The sequence below is a fragment of the Tricharina praecox genome, assembly GCF_024521635.1.
Source record: "Tricharina praecox strain CBS 144465 chromosome Unknown BZA05scaffold_53, whole genome shotgun sequence".
Lineage (NCBI taxonomy): Eukaryota > Fungi > Ascomycota > Pezizomycetes > Pezizales > Pyronemataceae > Tricharina > Tricharina praecox.
Genome location: NW_026250455.1, coordinates 18,156 through 43,044, shown reverse-complemented (window position 1 = coordinate 43,044; position 24,889 = coordinate 18,156). Strand labels below are relative to the sequence as shown.

Sequence of the window (24,889 nt, the reverse complement as noted above, 5' to 3'; positions counted from 1 at the left end):
GGGTTGTATGATATTTTTAGCGGGTTATGGATGGATGTATGTACGTAGGTATTATGGCAATGGCAATGGCGGTGTATTATACATCACGATGTTGGTATAGTTGGTATAGGTAGTAGGTATGGTAGGTGGTGAAATTGAAAGAAGAATTTGACTTGACTTGATGAGATGAATGGGAATGACGAGTAGAAGAGACGGCTTTTAAAGGGAAACAACGAGCTCGTGTACTGCATGTTAGTAGACGAAGGGATGAAGTGAAGCCTCAGACAGAAAATGCTACGATATCTGGGCAGTGCCGGACTGGGCTAGAGGAGAGTAAGGAGACTATTTCTGGTGACCTCTAGGGATCATGCCAAGGACAATGCTGAGAAGCTACAAAGGCTCTTTACAGCGACGACGAAAAGAAAGGGAGTATTGCAAAGAACCAGTGGTCGGAATAGGCAAGTAGACGTAAATAATCGATAGTAGCCTGTGGGTGGTTGTCGATATTCGAGTGCTGGCTTGTGTAGATCCCGCGGATATACGAGTGATACCACATGTGGCCGCCCCTCTCCTCAGGCACATGCTTGGAATCTAGATACTGCCCAACTCCGACAAGCCAAAATAAGCACCCGTCGTCAACACTCCCTACCCCACGCTTCGCTTACATTCGAACTCCCATTCATTCCCACCAGTCATGCAACCCAACCTACCTACATACCTACACACCTACACCCTCTTCTTCCCCGCCGCCCTCTCCCTCAACCGTCCCTCCCTCCACCTCCAGCACTCCGCCACAACCACGCCCGGACTAATCATTACGGCCGCTGCCACCACCGCACCCATCACCGCCAACTTCCGCCCCCACCCCTTCCCCCCCTCCATCTGACCCCACACCCCCCCCACCCCCCACGCCACCGTGGCCAGAAGACTAATCCACCAATCCCCGCCCAACATAATCGCGGACGCCTGTGCCACAGTCTCCACTTCCCACCGCGGCCAAAAAACCGCCTTGACCCTTTCCCACGGGTTCGGATCCGCGAGTACGTACCGCAGCAGGTACAAATGCGCGCCCGCGGAGACGAGGGAGACGAGCGTGTACACCCTGTCAACATACGCGCGCTCGCGGCGGGGGTCCTCGGTGCCCGCGCGGGAGTAGAAGTGGGCCAGGTGGGTTAGGTGGGTTAGGTTGGTTAGGGCACTGTGCGAAAGTGTAAACCAGAGGGGGAAGGCTTGCCAGACCGCGATGGCGGCTTGGAGATGGGGAGGGGAAAGGGGGAGGAACATCAGTAGTGTGGGGAGGACGTAGGATAGGAACAGGGCTGGGGCGAGCGCGCGGGCGCGGGAGGGGGGGAGGGAGGGGGAGGAAGGGGAGGAAGGGGAGGAAGGGGAGCTGGGGGATGTGCGGGATGAGTGCAGGAAGTAAAATAGTGGTGCGGCGGTGCAGCAGCCCGTTAGTTGCATTGCCAGGGTCCAGGGCAGGAGGCTGGCCTGGTGTTAGTACCAGTACTTCGTGGAGAGGAGGGGAGGGGCGGGGGACTTACAGCCTTCCGCTGCCGCGACTAGTCTCGACCGCCCATATGCCAAATACCGGCGCAATGACGAGGAGGAAGTAGATAGCGAAGACGCGGGAGTCGGGGTTGCTGCCGTCGACGAACTCGTAGAAAAACGAGACGAGGTATTGCAGCACTGCGTCTACCACCGGGATGTGCAGGTATGTGTAGCGCACTGGCGCGCCTTCGGGGAAGAAGCCCGCTTTGTGCAGAGCATCGAGACGCACGCCTTGCTCGGCGCATAGGCTCGAGAAGAGGAACATGTAGCCGCCCAGCAAGGCGAGGGGAAGGTACAAGTAGCGCATTGATGGTGGGTGGTGTTGTAGTGCACGGAGATGGTGGGGCAGAGTGAGGGCGCTTTGTTGACGTGCTGGCTGGACTTGGGGGCCGTATTTATAATAGAAACCCCGGGAATTCATGTCCCTCCGTCACCGGTGGTCCCATGCCAATTAGGTGCAGATCCTCAATTCACGCACTTCAACCAACGGTTGGGCTCGTACTCGTACAAGTAACGGTACTGTGAAAAAGTCACGCAGAGGCTATCCAATTGCAAAGAAGAACTATATACACCCTTTCGTACGCACAAAAGCCCATAAACGACATTACCAGTCATCATCAGACCCTACCCCATTTTTATACCCCCATAACAACTCAAGGTGATATATTAAATTTCATGGCAATACCCATGGCCGTCAACTCGACGTCCAAGTACTTGAGTACGTAGGGCACTGCAACGGTGGTGGTATCGACACCGCCAACGAACCGCCCACCCAGACCGTCCTCCCAAACCACACCATCGTCCTCAAATCCAGTCGCCGGCTTCGCACACCGTCTGCAGCGTATCCGGCTCTCGAAACCGAGCTTGCGGATCGTGCTCATGGTACTCAGGAAGCTGCCGCACTGCCGACAGATGCTCGTCTGTGTGTAGTCGGAGCAATTGAAGAGACGATCCTGCAGCAGGAATGCGGATCCGTGGGCGAGCAGCGAGTCACGCTCCATCTCTCCGACACGGATACCTCCTCCCTTCTTCCTTCCCTTGATGGGCTGATGTGTCAACTCGGAGATCTTTCCGGTCGTTCGCACCTGGTACTTGTCGTTGACCATGTGACGCAGACGCTGGTAGTAGACGACTCCGACGTAGATATCCGCAGCGAGCTCCTCACCCGTGATACCGGAGTACATGGGCTCGTTTCCGTGGAAGTTGTATCCGGCGGCCTTGAGCTGCTCGCCAAAGTAGTCGCCGGCGGTGTTCTCCTCGCTGAATTTGAACGGAGTACAGTCCTGGGCGATACCGTGGAGTGCACCGGACTTTCCAGCGAGTGACTCGATAAACATACCGATCGTCATTCGCGACGGGAATGCGTGGGGGTTGATGATAATGTCAGGCTGCATTCCCGTCTCTGTGAAGGGCATGTCTGTGGAGGGCCACTTCTGAGACAAGACACCCTTCTGTCCGTGACGCGACGAAAACTTATCACCGATGTTGGGGCTTCGTGGGATACGGTACTTGACGGAGAACTGCTGCATCGGCCTGTCGGCAGATTCGTTGGCTGTTCAAAATCATCAGTGACAGGTATTTTGGGACCAGATACGGAGAACTCACGCAACAATCGCACTTCCTCAACATACGCTTCCTCATCTCCCTTGTAGATGAAGGCCTTGTGCTCGACAGGTGCAGTAGGATCGCTGGGGATTTCGTGGTAGACTGCAATAGCATCACCCTTCTTCACCTTCTTTCCAACCACAGGCATACCGTCCTCGTCGACGGTCTGCAGCCACTCTCCCTTCATCCCCATCTTGCGGAACGCCTTGCGGCGCTCCTCCTCGGGCCAATCCGCCGGGCTATGAGTGACCTCATTCACCAGGTCTGCAACTGCAGCGGCGTTCTGGAACCCAAAGACGAAATCCGACTTCGTACCACCACGCGACTTGCTCGCTGACTCCCATCCAATCTTCTCCACCTTGTAGACGGTTCCGTGTCCGAAACCACGTTCGTGGGCCGACTTGTTCATTATCATGGCGTCGTCCATGTCGTAACCGGTGTATGAAATGACAGCGACGACGGCGTTGGTACCATTGGGAAAGTTATCCAGCCCGTATTCGTTGTACAAGGGCGAGCGTACCACGGGTGTCTGGCCGGTCTGGAGTCTGTACGACTTGTTGTCAGTGCGGTGACGGATGGCTGTTCCAGGAGTTCCCATAGTCTGCTTGCTCATCTGGCACTGGTACATGTTTCTGGGGGACTGGTTGAAGTCCGAAAACGGCGTCATGTTGGCAACGATGGAAAGGATATTGGTAGGGTCGAACTCCACGTGCGAGCTTTCTCCAGGGACAACCTCAGAGTCCCGGACCGCAATGGACATGTAGGGCTGTTCGAAAGGTCCGACAAAGTCCTCCTTTTCCAAGGGAAGGTATTTCACTGGTCGGATCATTCTCGCCTGCTGAGAGAAAAGGAAGAGACCAGGATATTGGCCGCCAACAGACTCGGGAATGTAGCCAATTTCCAAATCCACGGGAATATCGTGTGATCCCTCAACTTTCCAGTACCGCAGAGTCTCGGCAACCACACGGGCCTGCTTGGGAGAGCACCAACCGACGATACATCCGTCGAGCTGGATACAGTACGTGGCGGACGCGGGCTTGGGGACGGCTGCGGGTGAAACGACACCGAGAGAGGCGAGGGCTGGCCTGAGGGCTGACGTGTCGGAGATAGTGGTTGTAATTCGGCATTTGTGCGCGAAGTGGTTTAGCAGTCCACAAGGACTTCCATCAGGAGTGTGGACGGGGCAAAGAAAACCTATATATCTTCAGTCAACATCCTATTGATGGTAGCTTATCTAGGAAGGAGACCTACCCCAACTCTCCGGTAGTAGTTTTCGGACCGTTGTAGTCTTCAACTGAGCGAAGAAACTACCTCTGTGCACCATCCGGAAGTGCGACAAGAACCGGTAGAAGTTGATCTTTTCAGCGACGACAGTGAATCCAGACACCTGCTGCAAATCCAAACCACTGGGAGATGCCAAGTTTCCGGTAGACAAGAAGTATTCCAGAGCATTGCCGATATTCTCATTGGTTTTGGACAATATCCGCACGCGGTGGTCTTTGTTGTTGAAATCGACGAGCATACCCCTGGTGACTTGCCTCCGGAGCTCCGACATGATGTTGTCCAGATATTCTTCAACACGTTCCTTCATGATCATACCATACAAGAAGCCGCCGAGAAGGATTTCCTGGTGCTGGACCGCATCAGGGTTGTCGGGCTGGCAGCTCCCTTCAACCAAAGCGTAGAGTTTCCGGATCATGAATAGAAGCATCCGGAACTTGTCCTTGGGGTCCTCCAGGTTCACCAGAACTATCTTGCGCAAAAACTCCTTTCCAACCTCAACATCGGTCATGTCGGCCGACACCCGCATCACAATCCTGAACTTCTCTCCCAAGTACTGTAGAGTCTCCGTCCGTGTGTAGAGCTGGTACGCTTTGTAGGTTCTCAACAGCAATTCCACGCGATCCGTGAGGAATGTGTTCTCTCGGTCGGGGATCGTCAACAGTCCATCGAAGATCTCCCGGTCGTTCGTCTCGCACAGCGCCTTGAGGATCATGACCGCCGGCACCAAGTACTCGTTCTTCCTCCACGAAAATCGGAAGGTGACATTTCCATCGTTCAAGTAGTGGAGAACGTTGGTCTGCGACGTCTGATCGGGCCGTACAGCTCGGATCTGCACACCATACTGCGAGTAGGATTTTCCTCGTTTCGCGAACGACGGACGGATGATCGCCATAGGGTGATTCCGTCGCTGGACGATCAGCAACCGGATGATCTTCTCGATACCGTTGACGACGAAGTATCCACCGAGCTCCTCCGACTCCTCCTTGCGTTCAATCAGGTCGTACGGCGACATGTTCTCCAGATGGCACCGGTTGGACTAGTGCGCCCCGTTAGCTAACGCGCTCATTCGAGTCGCGACTCGGCGGCGAATGACATACTCGAAGCATGATCGGGAGGTTTCCACACTCGCGATCGATCCATCCCCAGGGTCCATTATTGACTTTGTATCCAACACGGACCGTGAGCCTCCCTCGATATGTGACATGTCTCTCTCTGGCCTATCCTCCGTCAGCGCCCCGCCCACACACTCGGCACCGGACAGACAGACAAACCTCGGAGGGGTAGATCTCTCTTTTCAATGTAGTCTTATCGCGAGAGCTAATCGCCGGCTTTCCAACGTAAACCTTGTCGATGCGCACTGTTCCCGCGCAGTCAGCGACCCGCGCGGCGATCCAACAGCGGGGTCGAACCTACACGAGATCTTGTTTCCTCTGTTGCCGTCCTTGCCGTCGAACACACACTTGACGCCGATATCCTTCCTCGCCAGGTCCAGAAAGCCACCCTCCTCGGTCACGGCATTGAACGAGTCGATGTGGGGCTGGACCGCAGCGATGAGCGCCGGGAAAGCCGATTTGTCTTTTGGCGGGTTTCGAAAGAGGGACTCCCGCTTCAGAGTGTCGAACGAGGTGTTCGGCTTGACAGTGGTAGCGGCCGGCATGTTGGCGATGCTGTGCTGTGCTGTGCCGTGGATCGATCAATTCAATTGAAGGTGGTCGCGAAGTGCTCCCTGCCGCCTTTGTAGGTACAGGAGTTTTTTTTTTTCAAGCTCGGAAGTTGCCATTGCGCATGATCACGTGGCGGCTAACGTGATCCAGTTAACCTTAGCTGACTAGCGGCCAACTCCCTGTCTGGCATAGATACTCACTCGCGATATCACGTGCAAGGCGACAGGCGAAGAACGGTCTGGGTGGGTACATAGAGTAGTCGATCTCTCTGCAGGTCATCGCCAGTTGGTATTATATCCACTACAAGTTTCTTTTCTATTGGAGAAAGACGCTGAGTGTAAGCTGTCATACTCTAATCGGCCTCATCGTCTCCTTAAACTGGGTACATACCTAAATTTGCCTCTGAGGTCTCTTTCCGCCCAACCGGTGTATCCTTCCTCTCATAGCCGGTGTGATCTTTATCTCCTTGGATCCTTTCACCATGCAGAAAACACGAGACTGAGACCGGAGGCTGTGCGCGGGATATTCTGATTGCCCTGGGACCTGGCCGTTGTCAGTTAGCCGATTCCCGGGTGGCAGCTGCCACAAGGAGCTGCTGCGTGGAAGCTGCAAGACGGGGGCCGCCAATCGAGGGACCAGGACCCTTGGACACGGTCTCAAATCCCAACGTGTCGGCGCGCCATGTACGCGGTACTCTGGAAGTCTCTTCCTCTTCTCTCGTCCGAGAGACATCAAAGACATGGGTGATCTCATGGGCTTGACTTCAGAACGAATAAAACCACGTTCAAAACCGAATCTTTCCGAAACTTGCATTCTTTCCCTCCCGCCGGATACGTCATAGCAAGTTTTCGGGTGGCTCGTTCCATTCTGGAAGCAGAACGGCCATCGAACGATACGACTCACGACTCACGACACAGGAACTTAATCCCTGCTGAAACCGAGCACAAGCTCCCCCACTTCCGAAGACCGACTTCCGAAGCTTGCTCGACTCTTCTGTTTACCGGGATCCCTGCGCTCCGCTGCATGCACTGCATACCGAAGGATTTTCCGAGACCGTGTTGCGCTTGTTTTTGGTGGCGTTCAATTCGAAATGAATTGAAGATCTGAAGATGGACGATGGACGATTATTGCTTCCTTCAACAGCTGGGCTTGAAGAATTTCTTCTGAAGGAAGAAACTCGGTATGGTGATTTAGAGCCAAAGGAAGAATGGAGAGACTCACGCCACAAACAGAACGTGAAGTCAAATCTAGACACCTTCGCCCCCAAACTCGACGGCCCAAGACCACAACGGGACGCCTGGAATAACCGCTCTCGTCAACGGCTTCTCTCGGCGGAGGAGCTACATAAATGTTCTACATACAGCACTACTTTCGGCTGTAAAAGCTTCTTTGGCACACCCGTGGGCACGGCAAACTCGGCATTGCCAGCCATAGGTACACACAAGGCAGGAAGTCTGTAACGAGCGGCCCATCAGGTTTTCTTTCTGCTGGGCTCGAGGTCAGAACTGAATTGGAGACGTCTCACCGGGTTTTCTTTTGCTATATATATGGCTTCTCCCTGTGCTCCGAAGGGATGAGAAGGCTGGTAGTTCAGACATACATTTGCACTCGGACACTTCCGCTGGTCCGTTCTTTCTTTATTTCCTATTGATTTGCCTTCCATTGCGAGCTCGAGAGGAATGGCGTCGACTTCAGCCATGGTTTCGACCGCTCCTTCTACCGCACCCTCTCTTGGAGATGAGCCTGGTGGAATGTATGCACAATACAGTCCTCCCCAATCGCTTGGCCCGGGTTGGTGTTGACACCCATGCAGACAAGACATCCACCCGAACTATCAGCCACCTCCCGAACGACCCATATCTAGCGTACCGCACATTAAGCAACACCGCCAACACCGGGGAATACACCACGGAAACCGCTACTGGCGAGATCATCAAGCGCACCATCTCTGCGCGTGGCGAAAAGGTCTCGTACAAACTCGTGACTTTCACCATCGACGACCCGGACAACCCCAAGAACTGGAGCAAAGCCTACAAATGGTGGATCACGATGGTTATTGCCGTGATGTGCTTCATCGTCGCCCTGTGTTCGTCGGTTATCACTCCCGGAATCAAGGGTGTCCAGGAGGAGTTTGGCGTTTCGAGAGAGGTCGCGTTGCTGAGCGTCACACTGTTCGTGGTTGGCTTTGGGATCGGCCCCATGGCGTTCGCGCCCATGAGTGAGATCCTCGGACGAAGGATCATCTATGTTACGACTTTGGGCGTGTCGGTGCTGTTTATCATCCCGTGCGCCTTGGCTAAGAATATCCAGACTTTGCTGGTTTGCAGAGCCCTCTGCGGAATCGCTATGTCAGCGCCCATGACATTGGTGTGTATATCTTCCGTTTGGCGCGAAAGGCAGTGTGTTGACTGGGTGATTAGGTCGGTGGAAGTCTGGCAGATCTGTGGAAAAACGAAGAACGTGGTGTTCCCATGGCAGTCTTCAGCGCCGCTCCGTTCATCGGTCCCGCGATTGGTATGTCCCCGTTCGTATGAACCATCATTTCACCTAGATCTAATACCCGCTGCAGGTCCTCTCATCGGCGGCTACCTGGACATGTCCAATGGCTGGCGCTGGCTCTACTGGATCCAGCTGATCCTCGCCGGCACAATCTACCTGGTCCTGACCTTCACCGTGTCCGAGACGTACGCGCCCAAGATCCTCACGGACCGCGCCAAAAAGCTGCGCAAAGAAACCGGCGACCAAATGCACGTCACCGAGGACGAGATTGACCGCCGCCCGTTCAAGGAAACACTTACGCTTTTCGTTGCTCGGCCGTTCCAGCTGCTGTTCGGAGAGCTCATCGTGCTTCTGCTGAGTCTGTACATGAGTGTGCTTTACGGCCTGCTGTACATGTTCTTTGTATGCGTTCCACCCTCGCTTTCACCACCATCCACACGTCCGCTAACACCCTACCCCGCAGGTTGCCTACCCCATCGTCTACGAAGAGGGCAAACACTGGCGTCCGGGAGTAACAGGGCTGATGTTCCTCCCGATCGCGGTGGGGGTCCTCGCCAGCGCCGCGTGCGCACCGCTCGTAAACAAGCACTACCTCAAGATCCACGCAAAGTTCAACGGCAATCCCCCGCCGGAAATGCGGTTGATCCCGATGATGTACTCCCTGCTTCCTGATCCCCATCGGCCTGTTCATCTTTGCCTGGTGCAGCTATCCGAACGTCCACTGGGCAGGGCAGCATGCTGGGCGGCTTCCAGTCGGGTTTCGGGTTCATCTTCTTGTACAACTCGTGCAATAACTACCTGGGTACGTACCCCTTCCCTTCCCCTCGCCCACCCCACTTATCTAACCAACCCCCCCGCAGTGGACACGTACCAATCCCAAGCAGCCTCCGCGCTCGCGGCCAAAACATTTCTCCGGTCCATGTGGGGCGCAAGCACAGTCCTGTTCACGAGCCAGATGTACCACAAGATGGGATACCAGTGGGCAAGCACCGTTCCTGGCTTTACTGGTCTCGCATGCGGCGCTATCCGTTTTGCTTTTACCTTTATGGCGCAAGGATCAGGCTAGGAAAACATCGAGATTTGCCGCGGCCGGAAAAGGAGGGGGGTGTGACGAGGTGGAGACTGGGGTCACTAGGTGCAGAGGGAGAGAGGGAGAGAGGGGAGAGAGGGAGAGAGAGGAGAGAGGGAGGGAGAGGAGGGAGAGAGGGAGAGAGGGAGAGGGAGGGGAGCGGGAGAGGGAGAGGAAGAGGGAGACGGGGAGAGGGAGAGGGGAGAGAGGCGCGGGGAGAGAGGAGCAGGGGGGAGAGGAAGGGACTGTGGGTCGGTGGGATCGATGGGGTCGGTCAGGCGCTAGGTTTTTGTCTTTTGGATACCGTACTTTTCGTTTTCTTTCTACATGCCCTTTCCAAGTTCCCATCAGATCTATAATCACACCTCTAAACTAAATTATATCTTGTAAATTCCTAGATCGATTCTTGCTGTTCCTATGATTTCCTTCACAGTATTTTAGCGCGGCGAGGAGGTTGAATGGCTGCGGAGGTGAATGGAGACAGAGGTGAATCGGAGGTGAATGAGACGGAGGTGAATGGAGACGGAGGTGAATGGAGACGGAGGGGTCAATGGCTGGCAGAGGTTGAATGGGCGCAACGAGCTATCATTCGCCCAATGCACCATGACAGCATCAATGCAAGGCCTAGCGCGAAACCCCATCACCCCACCACTCTACCACCCCCACCAAGCATCGCGGACACAAAAAAATCCTCACTCAAGCCTCACCCAACAGCCCACAACGATGTCTCCGCTTACAAGCCACCTACTTGCAGCGCTCTTCGACGCACCCGACAGCGCTCGGGCGGACGCTACTCTCTTTGATGTTCGCGCAAAAAGCGCACCAACCTGTGCATCAAGCCTAGATCTGCCCTCACCTTCGGAGATCCTCCGTCTCTTAGACATCCTGGGACCCTCAATCTGCGTCGCGAAAAACACACATCGACATCCTGCCGTTCTCGGGGGCAGGTGATTTATCGCGGCGTTTACTGGTGCGCTCGCCGCGCTCGCCGCGAAGCACGACTTTCTGATCTTCGAGGACCGGAAGTTTGCCGACATCGGGCGCGCAGCGGGTTAAGGCGCAGTACGGCGGGGGGCGTGTACCGTATCGCGCAGTGGGGCGCATATCACCAATGCCCATACCGTGCCCGGACCGGGATTATCGACGGCTTGAAGGAGGTTGCCGCTACGGTGGCACACCCCCGCGCGCTATTGCTGCTCGCCGAGATGTCGAGTAAAGGCAGTCTGGGCGGTGGGGAGTATGCGGCGAAAAACGCTCGAGATGGCGAGGGGGGGGAGAAGGAGTTTGTCATGGGCTTCATCGCGCAGGGCGCTATGGAGAACAGGGAGGGGGGAGGCGAGGATTGGATTGTGATGACTCCCGGGGTGGATTTGGGACGGAAGGGCGATGGGCTGGGTCAGCAGTATAATACGCCCGAGAGGATTGTGGGCGAGAAGGGGAGCGATATTATCATTGTTGGAAGGGGGATCATCGGCGCTGCGGACCCGGTCACGACCGCGGAGGAGTACAGGAAGGCGGGTTGGGAGGCGTATTATGGAAGAGGGTTGCGGGGGGTAATTAAGGGAGTGGATTGGGACACAAGCTTGCTCCGCAACGAAGGATGCCTCCTCTCATTCGCGCAACATCCGAGAGAATTGACTACGATCGTGATAGTGAACCGTCTCAGGTGCATAGAAGATCACTCATCCGACTTTTCATCTGACATATATCCCATTCAACATCTCCGTTCAATTACCAGTGCCGTGAGATGATTTCAAAGTATTATACAGGTAAACAGTGTGATGATAGAGAAAACCCGCCACAGCCCGGCATAAATAGAGGCCCTCCGATCCGTCCACTCCACTCCCTCATCAAACACACCTTGACCACATCCACATCCTCATATATCAACAAAGATCCTCACAGCCCTAAACACAACCACCCGTCTGCTACAATCAAATACACACTCAAAAACCACAATGCCACACCGTCGGGCCAAGCCCACGGATCCAGCCGCTCGAACAGCCCGGAGGCCGGGCACACGGGGCCGCCGCCGCCAAACCGCCAACGATGCCCAAAAGAGTACGGCGCAGCCGCAGGAGGCCCCCAGCACAGCACTTTCCCAGGCAGGGATCCCCCGCCCAGCTACCAAATGGCCATCACCACACCTACCACCCCTATACCCACCAACCCGCAACCCACGTCACCTACGCCTCATTCCCACAGCTCCGACGAAGCCCCCTCCGAACGACGACAGCCTAGCCGAGTTCGTCTCCGCGCGGTGGGCTGCGGCGGGGGAAACACGCGTTACACACGCCGCCGCCCCCTAAGGGCGGCGCGACCCCCGAGGCCCGGGAAATCACCATAGCCTGGTGGCCCCTGGTGGAGGACTGCATACCGCCGGGGGTTCCAGCAACGTCCCGCTGCCGCTGTGGGGCACGGGTATCCGCCTGATATGCCGGAGGCGCTTAGGCGCTGGTTGGAGGGAGGGAGGCGGGGGCGGGGTGGGGCGGATGGCGGGGATGGGAGAGGATGGGAGAGGGGGAGGAACGGCGAGGGGCGAAACCGCAGAGAGAGTGAAGAGACCATGGATAGTGAGCGTGGCGGTGCTCGTGGTGCTCGCGGTGGTCATGGGCGTGCTCCGGCGATGCGGGATCCGCAGCGGGGAGGGGGCCGGCATCAGAGATACTAAAGGGATACTAGGTAGATGACTGGTGAAATGCGGGCTGATTGAGGGGGGGGTTTCTTTGATTTTTTATACATACAACCCATTTGATGTGTGATCGAGATTCTGTATTCTTAGGAAGTTGTATGATTTGAACTTGGTTTTGGTTTTGGTTTTGGTTTTCTGGCGCTTTCTAGTTAGTTAGCCACTGTATAGAGAATTCGAACTTCAATAGTACGCATGTTCCATGGTGGTGGTGGTGGTGGTGGTGCAGGCGTAGCTGGCACCTGTGACTTCTCACTCGCACTCTACATACAAACTCCGTGAGATGATCTGCTAGGTAGATGGTTCGATTAGACACTCTCACCGCGGAAGAGTACAGGAAGGCTGGATGGGAGGAATATGAGAAAAGGGTTGCTGGCGGTAATTAATGGAGTGGACTGGGAAAACAAGTTTGCTCCTCCACGAAGAATGCCTCCTCTCATTCGCGCCATATCAGTGCATTGACTACGATCGTGATGGGTGGATCGTGTTAGCTGCAGCATAGAAGATCACTCAGCATCTGACTTCGCACCTGACATATATCTCGTTCAACATCTCCGTTCAATTACCAGTGCCGTGAGATGATTTCAAAGTATTATACAGGTAAACAGTGTGTGATAGAAAACCCGCCACAGCCCGGCATAAATAGAGGCCCTCAGATCCGTCCAGTCCATTTCCCTCATCAACACACCTTGATTCCACAACCTCATCCTCATACATCAACGACACAGATCCCCAAAACCTGAATACAACCACTCCTCCGCTACAATCACATACATACACAGAACACAATGGCTCACCGTCGTCAACCCTACGGATCCGACGGATCCAGCCGCGACAGCAGCCCAGACCGCGCACACCCGCCCCGCCGCGTACCGCCAATGATCCCGATCCAGTACGGCGGAGCCCCAGCACAACACATGCCCGGCCGAGTCCTGCACCTGCCCGGCTACGGCCCACCCCAGCTGATTCGGGGGGCGCCTTCCCGCCGCCTCGGCCCGCTCCCAACAGCCATCACCACCACCACCACGCGCACACGCACCACGACCCCCCATAACCACGCACACACGACCACCACCACCACCACCACGCGCACCACCCGCACGCCACCTACGCCTCGTCCGGCAGCTCCGACGAAGGCTCCTCCTCCGATGACGGCAGCTTAGACGGGTTCGTCCGCGGGCGGGGCGCTTTCGAACCTCGAGTACGCTCCTCCCGGCCTTGGGGCGCGCAATCCCTATGCCCGGCCGTCGGCAGCCCGGCGTGCCCATGGCATACCCGTCGATCCCCGGGGGTCACATGGGACACTACCCGCTCCGATCCCCTCCTCGCGCGGGTGATGCGCATGGCACTGGTGGGAGGTGGGTTCAGGTGCGGGGTTATGGTGGGAATGGCAGGAGGGAGAGCGACGAGGGCGATAGCACGGAGAGCTACGAGACTGATAGTGAGCGTGATGACGCTAACGGGCGTGGTCCGCCGAGGCGGGGGTCCGCATCAGCATTCGCATCATTGCGCTGAAGGGGCTTGCCAGCGGGGAGGGGGCGGGATAGATATAGATACTAACTACTACTAGATAACTGGTCAAATGCGGACTGCTTGATGGGAGTTTCTTTGCTTTTTATACAGCCCTTTTTCTCATGCGATCGAGTATTCTGTATTAGGGAATTGTATGATTTGAACTTGGTTTTGGTTTTGGTTTTGTTTTCTGGCATTTTCTAGGTATGGTAATCGGGTCGTTCTACATAGTATTCGAATTTTAATGGTGGTGCCAAAGTGGCGGGGCGGTCTGTGAGTTCTCACTCGTATGATGTAAACTTCGGGTGAAAGAATATATAAACAGAAAAGTAGATGGTCTGATCAGAATCTCTCTCTCTCGCTCTCTCTCTCTCCCTCGCTGGATTAGAATCGGTAGGTATTCTCCATGATGGTTTCCTCTGAAGGATGGGATGGTCGTGTGGTCGGAGGGAATTTATTTGTTTCATTACATGTACATACTCGCTTTGAATCTGTGTAGACTACTTACCTATGGTGGTTATGGTCGGGTAACATGCAAAGGTGAAGTCGTCTCTTTGTCGTTGCCGAGTGTGGTGACGGTTGATGATGTTATTCAAGTCACCACCCAAGGCCCCTCACAGCCGTGGGAAAATTCCCGCCATGGATAGAATACAGTAGTAATGCCTCGCTATAATCTCGAGTGTAGACCGTTTTCAAGGGCGAAATTTGGTCATGACAGGTTCCATTCCTTAAGCATACAAAGACCCCTCCGTCACAGTTCATAATCGTACACAGCCCAACCATTCCGACCAGCGGAACCCCGCGCCCACCAGTTGCGTACTATCCATAGCAAGTACACACCTCCGGCTCCGTCCTGACCAATGGCTTCTTCTTCTCTCCCACCTTCTCCGCGCCCGCGTCCAACTTCGCCATGCGCATCTTCGGCGGAGACATCCACGGCTGCCAACGCATGGGTCGTGCCCATAAAAACCCCATTCACCGTCGGCATAAACTTCCCGAACCTGGTGAACCCCAAGCGAACAAAAAGCTCCTCGCAATGCGTACCGAGGGGGGGTAGTCTCCGCTTCGACGGCGACATCGTCCTCGCGCGCCTTATCCAAACCCCACGAGATGAGCTTCTTCCCGACCCCCACGAGCTCCAGCGCGGATTCACAACCACCGCGTGCAGCCGCCAGTGCTCCGCGTGGTATATCGAGAACTCTGCGTCCTGCATCTCGCGAGCGGCGACGTACGCCTCGTACTCCTCGTGGTTGACTGCGAGGTTGAACGCTAGCGGGGCGGTGACGGTGGCGGCAATGATGCGTACCAGCCGCGTGAGCCAGCCGTAGCCGGAGATCTTCTCTATGATCTCGAGTTGTTTCCCGCGGCCCACGCGCTCCCACAGTGCGAAGCCGACGACCAGCGTGCCGGGCCTTTCGACGGGGCAGCCGCACCGCGGATCTTGCCCGTCAATGTGGATTACCGCCGAGAGGAGGTGGTATTGCGGGGATTCGAAGAATTCGGTTAGCCGCTCCGTGATGAATTGCCGGAAGTCGCCGGGAAATCGCGTGCGCCGTGGGAAGATACCGTCGAAGCGTGGGTCGATCTTCGGGGCGTACCGGCAAATGATGGATACGATAGAGGGGATGTCGGCTGCGATGGCGGGCTCGACCGTCAGCGCGTGCGGAACCCAGTGGCCTACTCCGCGTCTCGGTCTCCTCGGGGGGTAGTAAGTCGTGGGGTATTTTGGGGTACGGTTATCCATGCTGCCTGCAGATGGAGATAGGAAAGTGGAAAGAGAAGCTGGAGTGTGGAGACGGAGTAATGTATGTAGGGTGCTGCGGATAACAGACTGGATGGATAGAGAAAGGCGGATGGTAGCAATGTACGTGCACAAGAGTGAATAGTGTGATGCCTGGCCAGGCCAGGAGACAAGCAAAAAAGCTTCTGGTAGCGTCGGGCCCGACATGGATAACGGAATAGGACCAAAGTGGACGAGTGCAGAAGGATGATTCGTGGAACATGGGCATAGCACTGGTCGAATGCTGCCAGAACGAATGACAGACTGGAGAAGCAAAGAAACCGGATGGCAGTTGATGGGCCAATCAAGGCCCAAAGGCCCTCAGCCCTGTCCCACAGCCCGGCCAATCCCCCCCTCTCCCCCACAAGCGAAGAGGTCATGCCGCCAGCGCGCTTAGTGCGTAACTGACACCACATCCGCATCTGGCTAACCTAACTAGCGCCTTATGAGGCGGGCCCATGGCTGCGGGTGCTGCCGGTTGGCTTTGACAAGGATTGCCGGCGGTATGTAGTGCGGGGTGCTTCCAGGGAAGGTGCAGTTGTAGATTCGGTAACGAGCGATTCCCGGATACCGGTATACAGCTGTTGATGGATTTATGCACAAAAAGTATGAGTCAATTTTGACTTCACCGGAGGGGAAATGGATTATGGGGCCGGGCTTCCGAAATTTGCGGAGCTTATTGGGATTTCACAGATTACATACGTCGCCACTCTACCCATCCAGGTAGTTACATCTAGTAGGTAATAGTAAATATACGCTTGCTATGTGGTCGTACCTCACTTATAAAACTGCTCAAGCCTCACAGTAACGAAGAGGAAGGAGCCCATATATATCATTCACAACTCCGGTAACCGGTTGGACATTCGCGGTCAGGTATCACCTTGCATCGCCAAGTCCCAAAACCCCGAACCTCCCCAGCCTCATCCCCACGAGAGCGCAGCCTCATCGCCATCGAAGCAACGCTGTGCTCCCCCTATAGCCTAGATCTATCGTCGAGAATAATCGGTCTCCGATGTTTAGGGCCTGTGAGTCGAAGGATATCTTGTTTTATCTAGGTTTACGTATTAGCAATGCTGGGATTCGCCCTGGGAGAGAATAATCTACCGTTCACCAACACGGGCACTGACATGACATTATCTCCACCGCTCGTCAACCGTACCTGCCGTCGTATAGCGCGCTCTAGCGGTCCCTCGAGTAGTATCCTTGCCAGCGCGTCTCCAGCCATCGGGCCGGACTCATCGACCGCCTTCGAGATATCCGCATAAGCATCGATGAAGTCTGGCAGCTTCGCCAGCACTTTCGGTCCCAGTGCGTCCGAATCTGCCTTGGAGAGGTCCAGGAGAGGGTCGATGTGGAGCTGACTGTATTCTTGCCGTGGCTGGCTGCCGTGCTCAACGGAGGGGTTCGGTAGCGGCGGCGGAGGCGGAGGGATCGCAGGAGGCACGACGATAGGCAGAAGTGTTGCACGTGACGGGATGCTCATCCAATATGCATACGGTGGGGCTTGGGACGCGGGGACCTACGCGGGAGACGGAGGAGGAATTAGTGGTGGACTCGCTGCGAGAAAAGAAAAAAACCCTCCCCCCCAGTCCCTCGAGAGAAGTTACCTGCGCATTGCTATCCATCCCTACACTACACACTGTCTCTTGGCTATTCCCTGAAGCCGAAAAAGACGGTTTTCGGGAAGCCCCGGGCTTTTGTATCCTCGAAGGTTTTGGGCGCTGGTCCTCTGGCGCCGGGTATGTACACACGCGGCCGACCTTCTGACATCCTGTGGATCACGCGTGTCAGCCGGAAAGCAAGCAAGCCGGAAGTCACAGCGAGCGGGCTCGGGGAATTGTTACGTGAGCAGATGGGATGCACTTCGTCGCACTGGGGAGGGGTGGGCCGACTGCGTCAGCAAAAGGCATGTAGTTATGTACGTGGGGGAGCGCGTAGTTGGCGGCGGGGGAGATATACCTTGACCTTGCGTAATCTGCAAGTTAGGCAGCCGGTCTTGGTGCGCCGGTGGATGGGCTCCGCGTTAACTAGACGGACCTTGAAAGCTTTGGAGGCCTTGCTGGAGCCGGAGCTGGGAGATGAGTTCGCCATCGAGAGAGTGCGGAGTGTGTCGTGAGACTTGACCCTGTTGGTCCGGCAACTCGGGGAGTCCGGGTGCGGGTGACTGGAGTCGCACAATGGTTAACTAATAACCAGGGCGCCGAGCCAGTAACTATAAATAGCACATGGATGATGGAAGCTCCGAAGCTGTGTCCAGTGTCCACTGTTTAAAGTATTCAAACCTCGATAACTACTCGGGTATTCTCATAGGTCGTATTTGAGCATGGTGATGATATCAACATCGAAATTTGAAAGTTGCCGGCGAGCAGCACCATCGCCCATCGGTAGTTACGCATCCGGTGCTCGCAAGCGGGATCAACAACTCATCCTTGAGTCGCTCTATTGGAATCAGTTTGATATGTACCTATCTACATCCTAAGATAATCTCCCCTCCCCCCCCCCCCCCCCCCCCCCTGAACGTGCTGAAGAAAGAGGGCCTCGAAAGTTGTAGATAGTCGTCGGCCATTGAATAGCTATGTAGAGCTCCGGGTCAGTTCCCAGCAAGGCGAACCGAGATCCGGCACTAGCTGCGCTCGGCTCGAGGGTCCCGTGCCTCTGGCCAGTTCGTCGGAGATCTGGTCCAGTCCGACCTCTTGGACGGACCGCGTAAAAGTATGTAGTTCGTCAAGTCCATGGAATACGTGGATTGGGTGCGGACTCCAGTCAACTGCAGTTCGTCTGGCCTCGATTTTCTTTGGACTAGTCCGTCCGAACACCGCTCCCGGACGGACCACCAAAATACGGTCCAGTCCTGTCCGTGGCTTAGGACGGACGGACTGGACTACCTGTGTCGAACACTGGCACTCACTTCATCAACTTTGTCTTGCAGAAGATATTCTGGATCAACACACCACATCTGAGTTCATATCGTCCGTTGGTCAAAAGAATCTTCTCCTCACAAACGGGACAGCAGTTTTCCCAATGGGAGTGCACGAGATGTTGCCTGCAGGAGTCCTAGCGCAGTTTTTGCTTGCCGTACGGAAGTTGTTATCTCCGCTGTATTCCCGTATGCCACAGCTATCGAGAATGAAAGCTAAACCGATTGCATACCGAGTCCGATCGAGCTCTCGGCCATGGCGTTCCCCTGCTACCGGCTTCGCGGGTTTCCGGAAGTACTGGGCGCCTACAAGCCCGTGCTTCCGTACTCTACCGCCACGTGACCTTGCGGCGCCAACCGACATACATGCTGCTCCGCAAGCCTTCCAACTGGCAATCAGCCGCCGGCGTGTGTGACGTGAGGGGAGGGAACATCAAGATCCACACCGAACACGAACTACGCAGAGTATGCCGATGCAATTCACCAGTTAACAGTAATCCGGTGGGTTAATGAAAAGACATCATGCGGAAGATGAGGGCAGAGCTGCCCGGGCTGGGCCGGTGTGTGGTTGGGCCTCGCCTGCTGAGGCGGGTCGTCGATCTTTTGGCCATGCGCAAATTCCTCAACACAGTCTGTCTGTGCTTCGATACGGCAAACAACCTAGTCTCGTGGCTTTTGAGAGGGCTCTACAACACACCGCGCACATCGTGCACATTGGGCACATAGGACACATCGACACATCGGCGGGTCGGCGCGCGATGCGCGTTCGGCACATTCGGCACATTCGGCACATTCGGCACATTCGGCACATTCGACACAATTGGCAGATCGAAGTTGAACAGTCGAAATCAGTCACACCGAGCACCACTTACACGAGGTAACTGTGAGTGAACGGTTGTCTTCGGGCCTTATCAATATGTAATGACTCGACCCATGGAGATTTTGATGACGCCCATTTCAGAATATGTAACTTAGGATCATAGCACCGAGGGGATGTCCAAGGGTTTATTGAACTTATCAGGGACCTGGATAACGTTAATCCGGGAGGCCCACCACGGATTTGGATTTTGACGAGTGCTACGCGATGATGAAGCACCCCGGCGACCCGCTGCCCGCAGAACCAAGAAGGAAGAGCACGGCCTGCGGTTTAGGTTCCGTCCTACCGAGGTGCCTTCCCATGACACTCACGGTTGTTTTACTTCCTCCCAATCCTCTGTGACAGGCAGAACCAAGATGCAATAAGCAAGCACCAGCCCCGCAAAAATCTCCCGCTGTGTGGTGTTCCGGCCCCCTCGTTGGTACCGGTCGGCGGGTACTATCCGACCTCTCATTACTCGCCAATCTGTGGATAATGGTCGGCTTGTGAATAATGATCCGCCTGTGGATGCTGGTCGGCTTGTCCAAGCTGGCCGGCCTGCGGATGCTGGCCAGCCCGTGAATGGTGGCGGGCCTGTAAATGCTGGCTACTGTATGTATGCTGGCCAATCTGTGTATGCTGGCCAGCCTGTGCAAGTGGGTCGACCTGTGGTTACTGACGGGAATGATGATATCCGGGGGTTCTGCTGTTCCTCTTCGACTTTGCGATTCCACTATCGTGAGACGAGGAAGGGACCGGGGACGAGTAGGCGGGCAAGATCATGATGCCACTCTCCTGGATGTACCGCAAAACCCCTGCAAAGATATCCGGGCTCGTTTGGTGAAACGTTTTCGCGAGATTATATCCAGTCGTGTTCGAAGAAATCGCCTCAAGAGGTTGCTCCTGCGGGACAATAGCTGGAGATCTGGGAGATTGTGTTGCTTGATCTGTGTATGGAGAAGCTGCTGGCTGGTCACGGATGTGGTCCTGGCTGTTTTCTGCTGGGACTTCTATCTCGTTCGGGTAATGCAGGAAACATAGCATCTTCTGATCGTCATAATCCTGTTGTGGCTCGGCATGGTCTGTTTGGGGAGGGGTTGGCGATACCGGATAATCGTCGGTGTATTGCGAGACCCGTAGTTGGAGAGCCGCATTCAAGACGGAGGATTCATTGATATTATCCATTAGATGAGTGGAAATGTGGGGTTGAGTGTATCCGGCAGACTCTTGCCCCATGGAATTGAACTCGATATTATCGTTCTGAAAGTCTCGGTGTAAATCTTGCGGTGCAACCGTGCCTAATAAAAATAAACCGGGGGCTCCTGCTTCTGTGGACGACATGGAGACAGACGACAACTGTAGTGATGAATGGTTCGAGTCGAATAATGGTGAGGCCACACTCGAGTCTGGTACTATTCCCGTTGCTCGTTGACGCGATGCGGGTGTCTCGACGGATTCCGAAACCTGCGCACCCCACCGCCTTTTGAGGTTCTTAGTTGCAGAGGAACGGGTGTCAAGGGAGACGTTGTCGTTGCCATTGGTGTTTGCCTGAGTATTCTTCTGCGTCTGAGCCGTACCATTGGAAGGACCGGGCTCATCTCCTCGCCGCGGTGACTCAATCCCCGGACTTTCAACCACATAAACATCGGGATGCTCTATGATCGGCGGCGGATTTTCGGAAAGGACTGGCTGTATATTCCAGAACTCATCTAGTCCTAACCAATTGATTAGAATTCTGCTCAAATTGTCTGTACGAGAGCCACCTACTATCCACGACGCCTGCAGAATCATCACAGTCATATATCTTCTGTCCGTTCCGATACAGGTACGCCTTCATCTGTGCCTTGCTCTGGCATCCCTTGAACAACCCAACCAAAGCATGAAGCCTTGGAAATTGCAGATTTGAGCCCAAGTCACCCCACTTCTTAAATTCTGATGTACCCCCGACCTGGTCGATAGCATCCCGGATATCCTGTTTGTCGTGAGGGCTTTTTGAAAGCTCCCCGCAACACCCCAGGTGCTTTTTGAGTCCACGAGAATCGAATCTCTTGCCGCACCCAGTGATAAGACATATGTAGGGCCTTATATGAATCCTAATGACATGGGGTCTACGAAAACATTAGCATTATGCTCTATGGGCTGGTCTCGAGTACGGAAATAGATGTGTGCACTCACTTCATCAACTTAATTTGAAGAAGATATTCTTGATCAGCACGCCGGATCTGAGTTGATATCGTCCGTTGGTCAAAGTAATCTTCTCCTCACAAATGGGACAACAGTTTTCCGAATGGAATTGCACGAGATGTTGCCTGCAAGACAGCTATGGTTAATGATGTACATATTAACTGGATTAGACTATAGCGAGTACTTACAATAAACTGTCAGAGTCCAAAAATGATCCTGGCATAAGAAGCATTCCATAAGATCATCCCCAGGAGGTAGGCTCGCGGTAGGAGATCTGCCGTCGTCGTCATCGTCGTCGTCATCGTCGTCATCGTCGTACCCGTAGTCGTTGCAATCGCCGTCTTCATCAACATCTCTGTTACCAGAGAATGATGTCCTGGGTCTCTTAATCCGCCCCGCATCTCCTCCATTACCAGTAGTGCTCCCGGCATGGTTTTTGCTTGGCGTGCGGGCATGCTGTTGCTTCATCATGGCTTTCATTTGGTTCCAGGGGCTGGTTTCCTCAAGCGGATACTCTTGTTTCGTCAACTACTCGCACGTAAGTACTTGGTCAGTGTTATTCCGCAAGCGTCGTTTACGCAAGGATCAACAGCAGCCTTTCAACTTACACTGAAGTGGCCGAAAGCAATCCATGGATGAATTCGCTCGGCATATTCGATGGTGGGGATGGTCTCCAGATCTTTGAGCATCTGGTTTCTTGAAGTCATTCTGGCAGGGTATCGGGCTCCGGAAGCCTCGGAAGCCTCAGAATCACTGGCATATGCGCCGGAGCTCGCGCTGGCCTATCAATGACCCGCTATTAGTCCCATACGAGAAGTTTATTGACATCTTCCAACGTACAGTTCCGTAGACAGAACCCAAGGGCCCACGCTCTGGATTGCCATCCCATTCATCCCCCTTTGGTGCCGTTCGAAGGCAGTGGCCGATACCCTTAGGGTCGGTATAGGTCACCGGAGGGAGGGCAGAGATAACCGATACCGTCTCCAATACGTGGCAGAACCGAAGGCAGGCAATAACCCGACTCGATTGGAATAGCATTCCTTTCAGCCCAAGTAATTCGTAGTCGCTTATGGATGGAGGCAGGATCTCTTCGGAGTTGACGACTACTGCTGCGTCCAGCAGGGCGATGTAGAGAGAAGGAGAGAAGGACTGTGTGAGGCTGACGAACGCCTAGAAAGAAACGGTCAGTACCGTATCGACGGCAAGCTACCGCTCATCTTGCACCTGGCAGTCAACTCGACGGGAAAGTGAGACTGTGGCTTACCTGGAGTTCAAGGGGGAGTTCAGAACGTTTTGACATCAATAGTGTTGATACAGGAGGAATGCACAAGCCTTCGACGACTATGAAACAAGAACGGTAATCGCGAATTCAAGCTGGCGGTAATGAGAGAAGGAATGGAGGGTCAGGGGGGGTGGGGGTACGAATTCCATGCCCCTTATGTTCTTATAAAACTGCCGGTCCATCACTGGACTTCACTCTTCTCTCGAGCGAACGAGGCACATCGCTCTCACATCTCTGCCATTGGGCACATCGCTCACAACTGCGCACATTGCACACATCCCGGGGGGATCTGCTATGGTTTATATAGGAAACTGGCCGCCCTTAATCCTTTGCCGGGCACATTTGCTGCGGCCGGGCACATCTGCTGCGGCCGGGCACATCTGCTGCGGCCGGGCACATCTGCTGCGGCCGGGCACATCTGCTGCGGCCGGGCACATCTGCTGCGGCCGGGCACATCTGCTGCGGCCGGGCACATCTGCTGCGGCCGGGCACATCTGCTGCGGCCGGGCACATCCTCCGCTTGGAGTACCCCGTGATCAGCGACCGAGCCGTAGTCTGGGGCGAAGCCGAGAGCGATAGGTAGACACGTGGCGCCAGATACTTACCAGGGGAGTTTGAGGGAGAGAAAATGTGCCGAAGCATTCGGATGTTTTTTTCCTATCGTCTGTCAACACAATGGGACGAAAACCTGGCCATAGTTAGAATGATTCCCAGTACATACCGGTACTGCGCCATTCTTCGACGGCAGAGACAGTGGGTGGCCAAGCTGTTTCCCCGCTTCTGCTCAGCTCGATCCTGGACAATTCGGCAGTGTATCTGTGTACTCTAGAGTCGAGCTGACATCACCTGCAACACTTTTTCAAAATGTGATATATTCATTGATTCTCACCCTTGGATTAACTACCCCCATCTGATTTCGTGACTGCTCACAGTGTGCTCATCGGGATCTTTGGGATGCGAGTGAGACCCGCTAGGATAGACTTCGGCAGAAGAAAGTGGCGTGGTTACTGGCGAAGACTGAGACAGTCAAGTGGTGTGGAGGGGGGATGGAGGAGGGAGGAGATGAGTCGCCGCCGTTGTCGTGGAGACGGACCTTCATGGAATGATATGACGATGCAACTAGGTACCCCGCCGTTGGATAGCTTCGACGGGATACCCACAATATAGTATACTGCATCACGGTCAAGAGCTTTCCAAACACTCGACGGATGCGGATCTGGAGAAACAAAAGGACCTTCACAACACCACATCTTCGCTCCGTGCAAACCGAGGATCCACCCCTCCGTGCAGGGGCTTCTCGCTTGGCTCTGCATGTCGCACAGCCCGCAGCGCAGCAGCTGCGGCTAGATAGATGTGCTGAATCTCTGATAGGCGCTCATGCAAGCCACTGATCGACCTATTTCGGGAGCTGGCGTAGCGCATAACTAATTCATATCACGAAAGTGTAGTGGGTGGGCTTGGGCAGGAGCTCGTGCGTCATCAGATGTTCTGCCGCTCAAGTTATGTCGTGAAAAGCCACGGGATGGGATTTAGGCGGGAGAACATGATAGAGGATCAAAAGGGCGAGTGATCACGGGTGCTGCGTTTGGTGACCGATTAAGCGGTATGTGAAAGGCAAACGAACATTTTCAGGAAACATACTGCTCGCTCACAGTCAGCAGAGGAACGATTGGATAAGGATGACACCAACCAGAGTAGAAAGCGGACCATAGGCTAGGTGAAGTCGGAGCCCCAAGGCGAGTGATATCCCTCCCTCCCTCTTCCCTCTTCCCTCTCACGTCTCATCAACAGTCCACTCCAGGCTCTTCGTCTTCCTGGATGACTTCCAACCGCAGCGCTCCAGACGCCTCCACCGCTGTATTGTCGAGCCAGGCCCACCCTTCCAGATAGGGCTGTGCGACCTCCCACTGGATGGGCAGGAATTCGATATTGGTGAGAAATAGCTGGCGCTCGTTCGAGTACTGGTCCTCGACGACTCTGAGCCGCACGCCAAGTCGCTGAAGATGCGCCGAGAGCATCCG

General features: G+C 54.9%; 7 protein-coding genes across 7 annotated transcripts; 2 read left to right on the top strand and 5 right to left on the bottom strand.

Annotated features, from left to right (window-relative positions):
* Positions 1-348: 348 nt before the first annotated feature.
* Positions 349-1,884, bottom strand: BZA05DRAFT_477841 (uncharacterized protein). Its single transcript, XM_051488328.1, has 2 exons — positions 1,521-1,884; positions 349-1,462 (listed from the first exon to the last, which is right to left on the bottom strand). Exons 1-2 carry the CDS (start codon positions 1,832-1,834, stop codon positions 706-708), a joined length of 1,071 nt encoding a protein of 356 aa, XP_051334676.1. The 5' UTR covers positions 1,835-1,884; the 3' UTR covers positions 349-705.
* A 172-nt stretch (positions 1,885-2,056) lies between these two features.
* Positions 2,057-6,148, bottom strand: BZA05DRAFT_229159 (uncharacterized protein). The gene is made up of 6 exons (XM_051479791.1): positions 5,830-6,148; positions 5,688-5,773; positions 5,514-5,633; positions 4,384-5,452; positions 3,133-4,326; positions 2,057-3,079 (listed from the first exon to the last, which is right to left on the bottom strand). The coding sequence occupies exons 1-6, from the start codon at positions 6,071-6,073 to the stop codon at positions 2,181-2,183; spliced, it is 3,612 nt and encodes a 1,203-aa protein (XP_051334675.1). The 5' UTR covers positions 6,074-6,148; the 3' UTR covers positions 2,057-2,180.
* A 1,669-nt stretch (positions 6,149-7,817) lies between these two features.
* Positions 7,818-9,645, top strand: BZA05DRAFT_422902 (MFS multidrug transporter; the record flags this gene model as incomplete). The annotated part of the gene is made up of 7 exons (XM_051485838.1): positions 7,818-7,833; positions 7,894-8,447; positions 8,501-8,594; positions 8,650-8,981; positions 9,043-9,264; positions 9,309-9,381; positions 9,440-9,645. The coding sequence occupies 7 exons, from the start codon at positions 7,818-7,820 to the stop codon at positions 9,643-9,645; spliced, it is 1,497 nt and encodes a 498-aa protein (XP_051334674.1).
* A 745-nt stretch (positions 9,646-10,390) lies between these two features.
* BZA05DRAFT_413349 (humps family-domain-containing protein) lies at positions 10,391-11,351 on the top strand (the record flags this gene model as incomplete). The annotated part of the gene is made up of 4 exons (XM_051485181.1): positions 10,391-10,452; positions 10,488-10,595; positions 10,697-11,152; positions 11,191-11,351. Coding segments are annotated over 4 exons (645 nt in total), but the record flags the coding sequence as incomplete, so codon positions are not given.
* A 4,957-nt stretch (positions 11,352-16,308) lies between these two features.
* Positions 16,309-17,776, bottom strand: BZA05DRAFT_413345 (uncharacterized protein). The gene is made up of 5 exons (XM_051485180.1): positions 17,589-17,776; positions 17,474-17,501; positions 17,237-17,400; positions 16,757-17,148; positions 16,309-16,680 (listed from the first exon to the last, which is right to left on the bottom strand). Exons 1-5 carry the CDS (start codon positions 17,718-17,720, stop codon positions 16,677-16,679), a joined length of 720 nt encoding a protein of 239 aa, XP_051334672.1. The 5' UTR covers positions 17,721-17,776; the 3' UTR covers positions 16,309-16,676.
* A 1,974-nt stretch (positions 17,777-19,750) lies between these two features.
* Positions 19,751-21,830, bottom strand: BZA05DRAFT_229090 (uncharacterized protein). The gene is made up of 4 exons (XM_051479790.1): positions 21,775-21,830; positions 21,578-21,711; positions 21,170-21,510; positions 19,751-21,117 (listed from the first exon to the last, which is right to left on the bottom strand). The coding sequence occupies exons 2-4, from the start codon at positions 21,580-21,582 to the stop codon at positions 20,075-20,077; spliced, it is 1,389 nt and encodes a 462-aa protein (XP_051334671.1). The 5' UTR covers positions 21,583-21,711; positions 21,775-21,830; the 3' UTR covers positions 19,751-20,074.
* Positions 21,664-23,155, bottom strand: BZA05DRAFT_465464 (uncharacterized protein; the record flags this gene model as incomplete). Its single annotated transcript, XM_051487764.1, has 5 exons — positions 22,851-23,155; positions 22,427-22,756; positions 22,195-22,368; positions 21,775-22,114; positions 21,664-21,722 (listed from the first exon to the last, which is right to left on the bottom strand). Exons 1-5 carry the CDS (start codon positions 22,884-22,886, stop codon positions 21,664-21,666), a joined length of 939 nt encoding a protein of 312 aa, XP_051334670.1. The 5' UTR covers positions 22,887-23,155.
* Between the last annotated feature and the right edge of the window lie 1,734 nt (positions 23,156-24,889).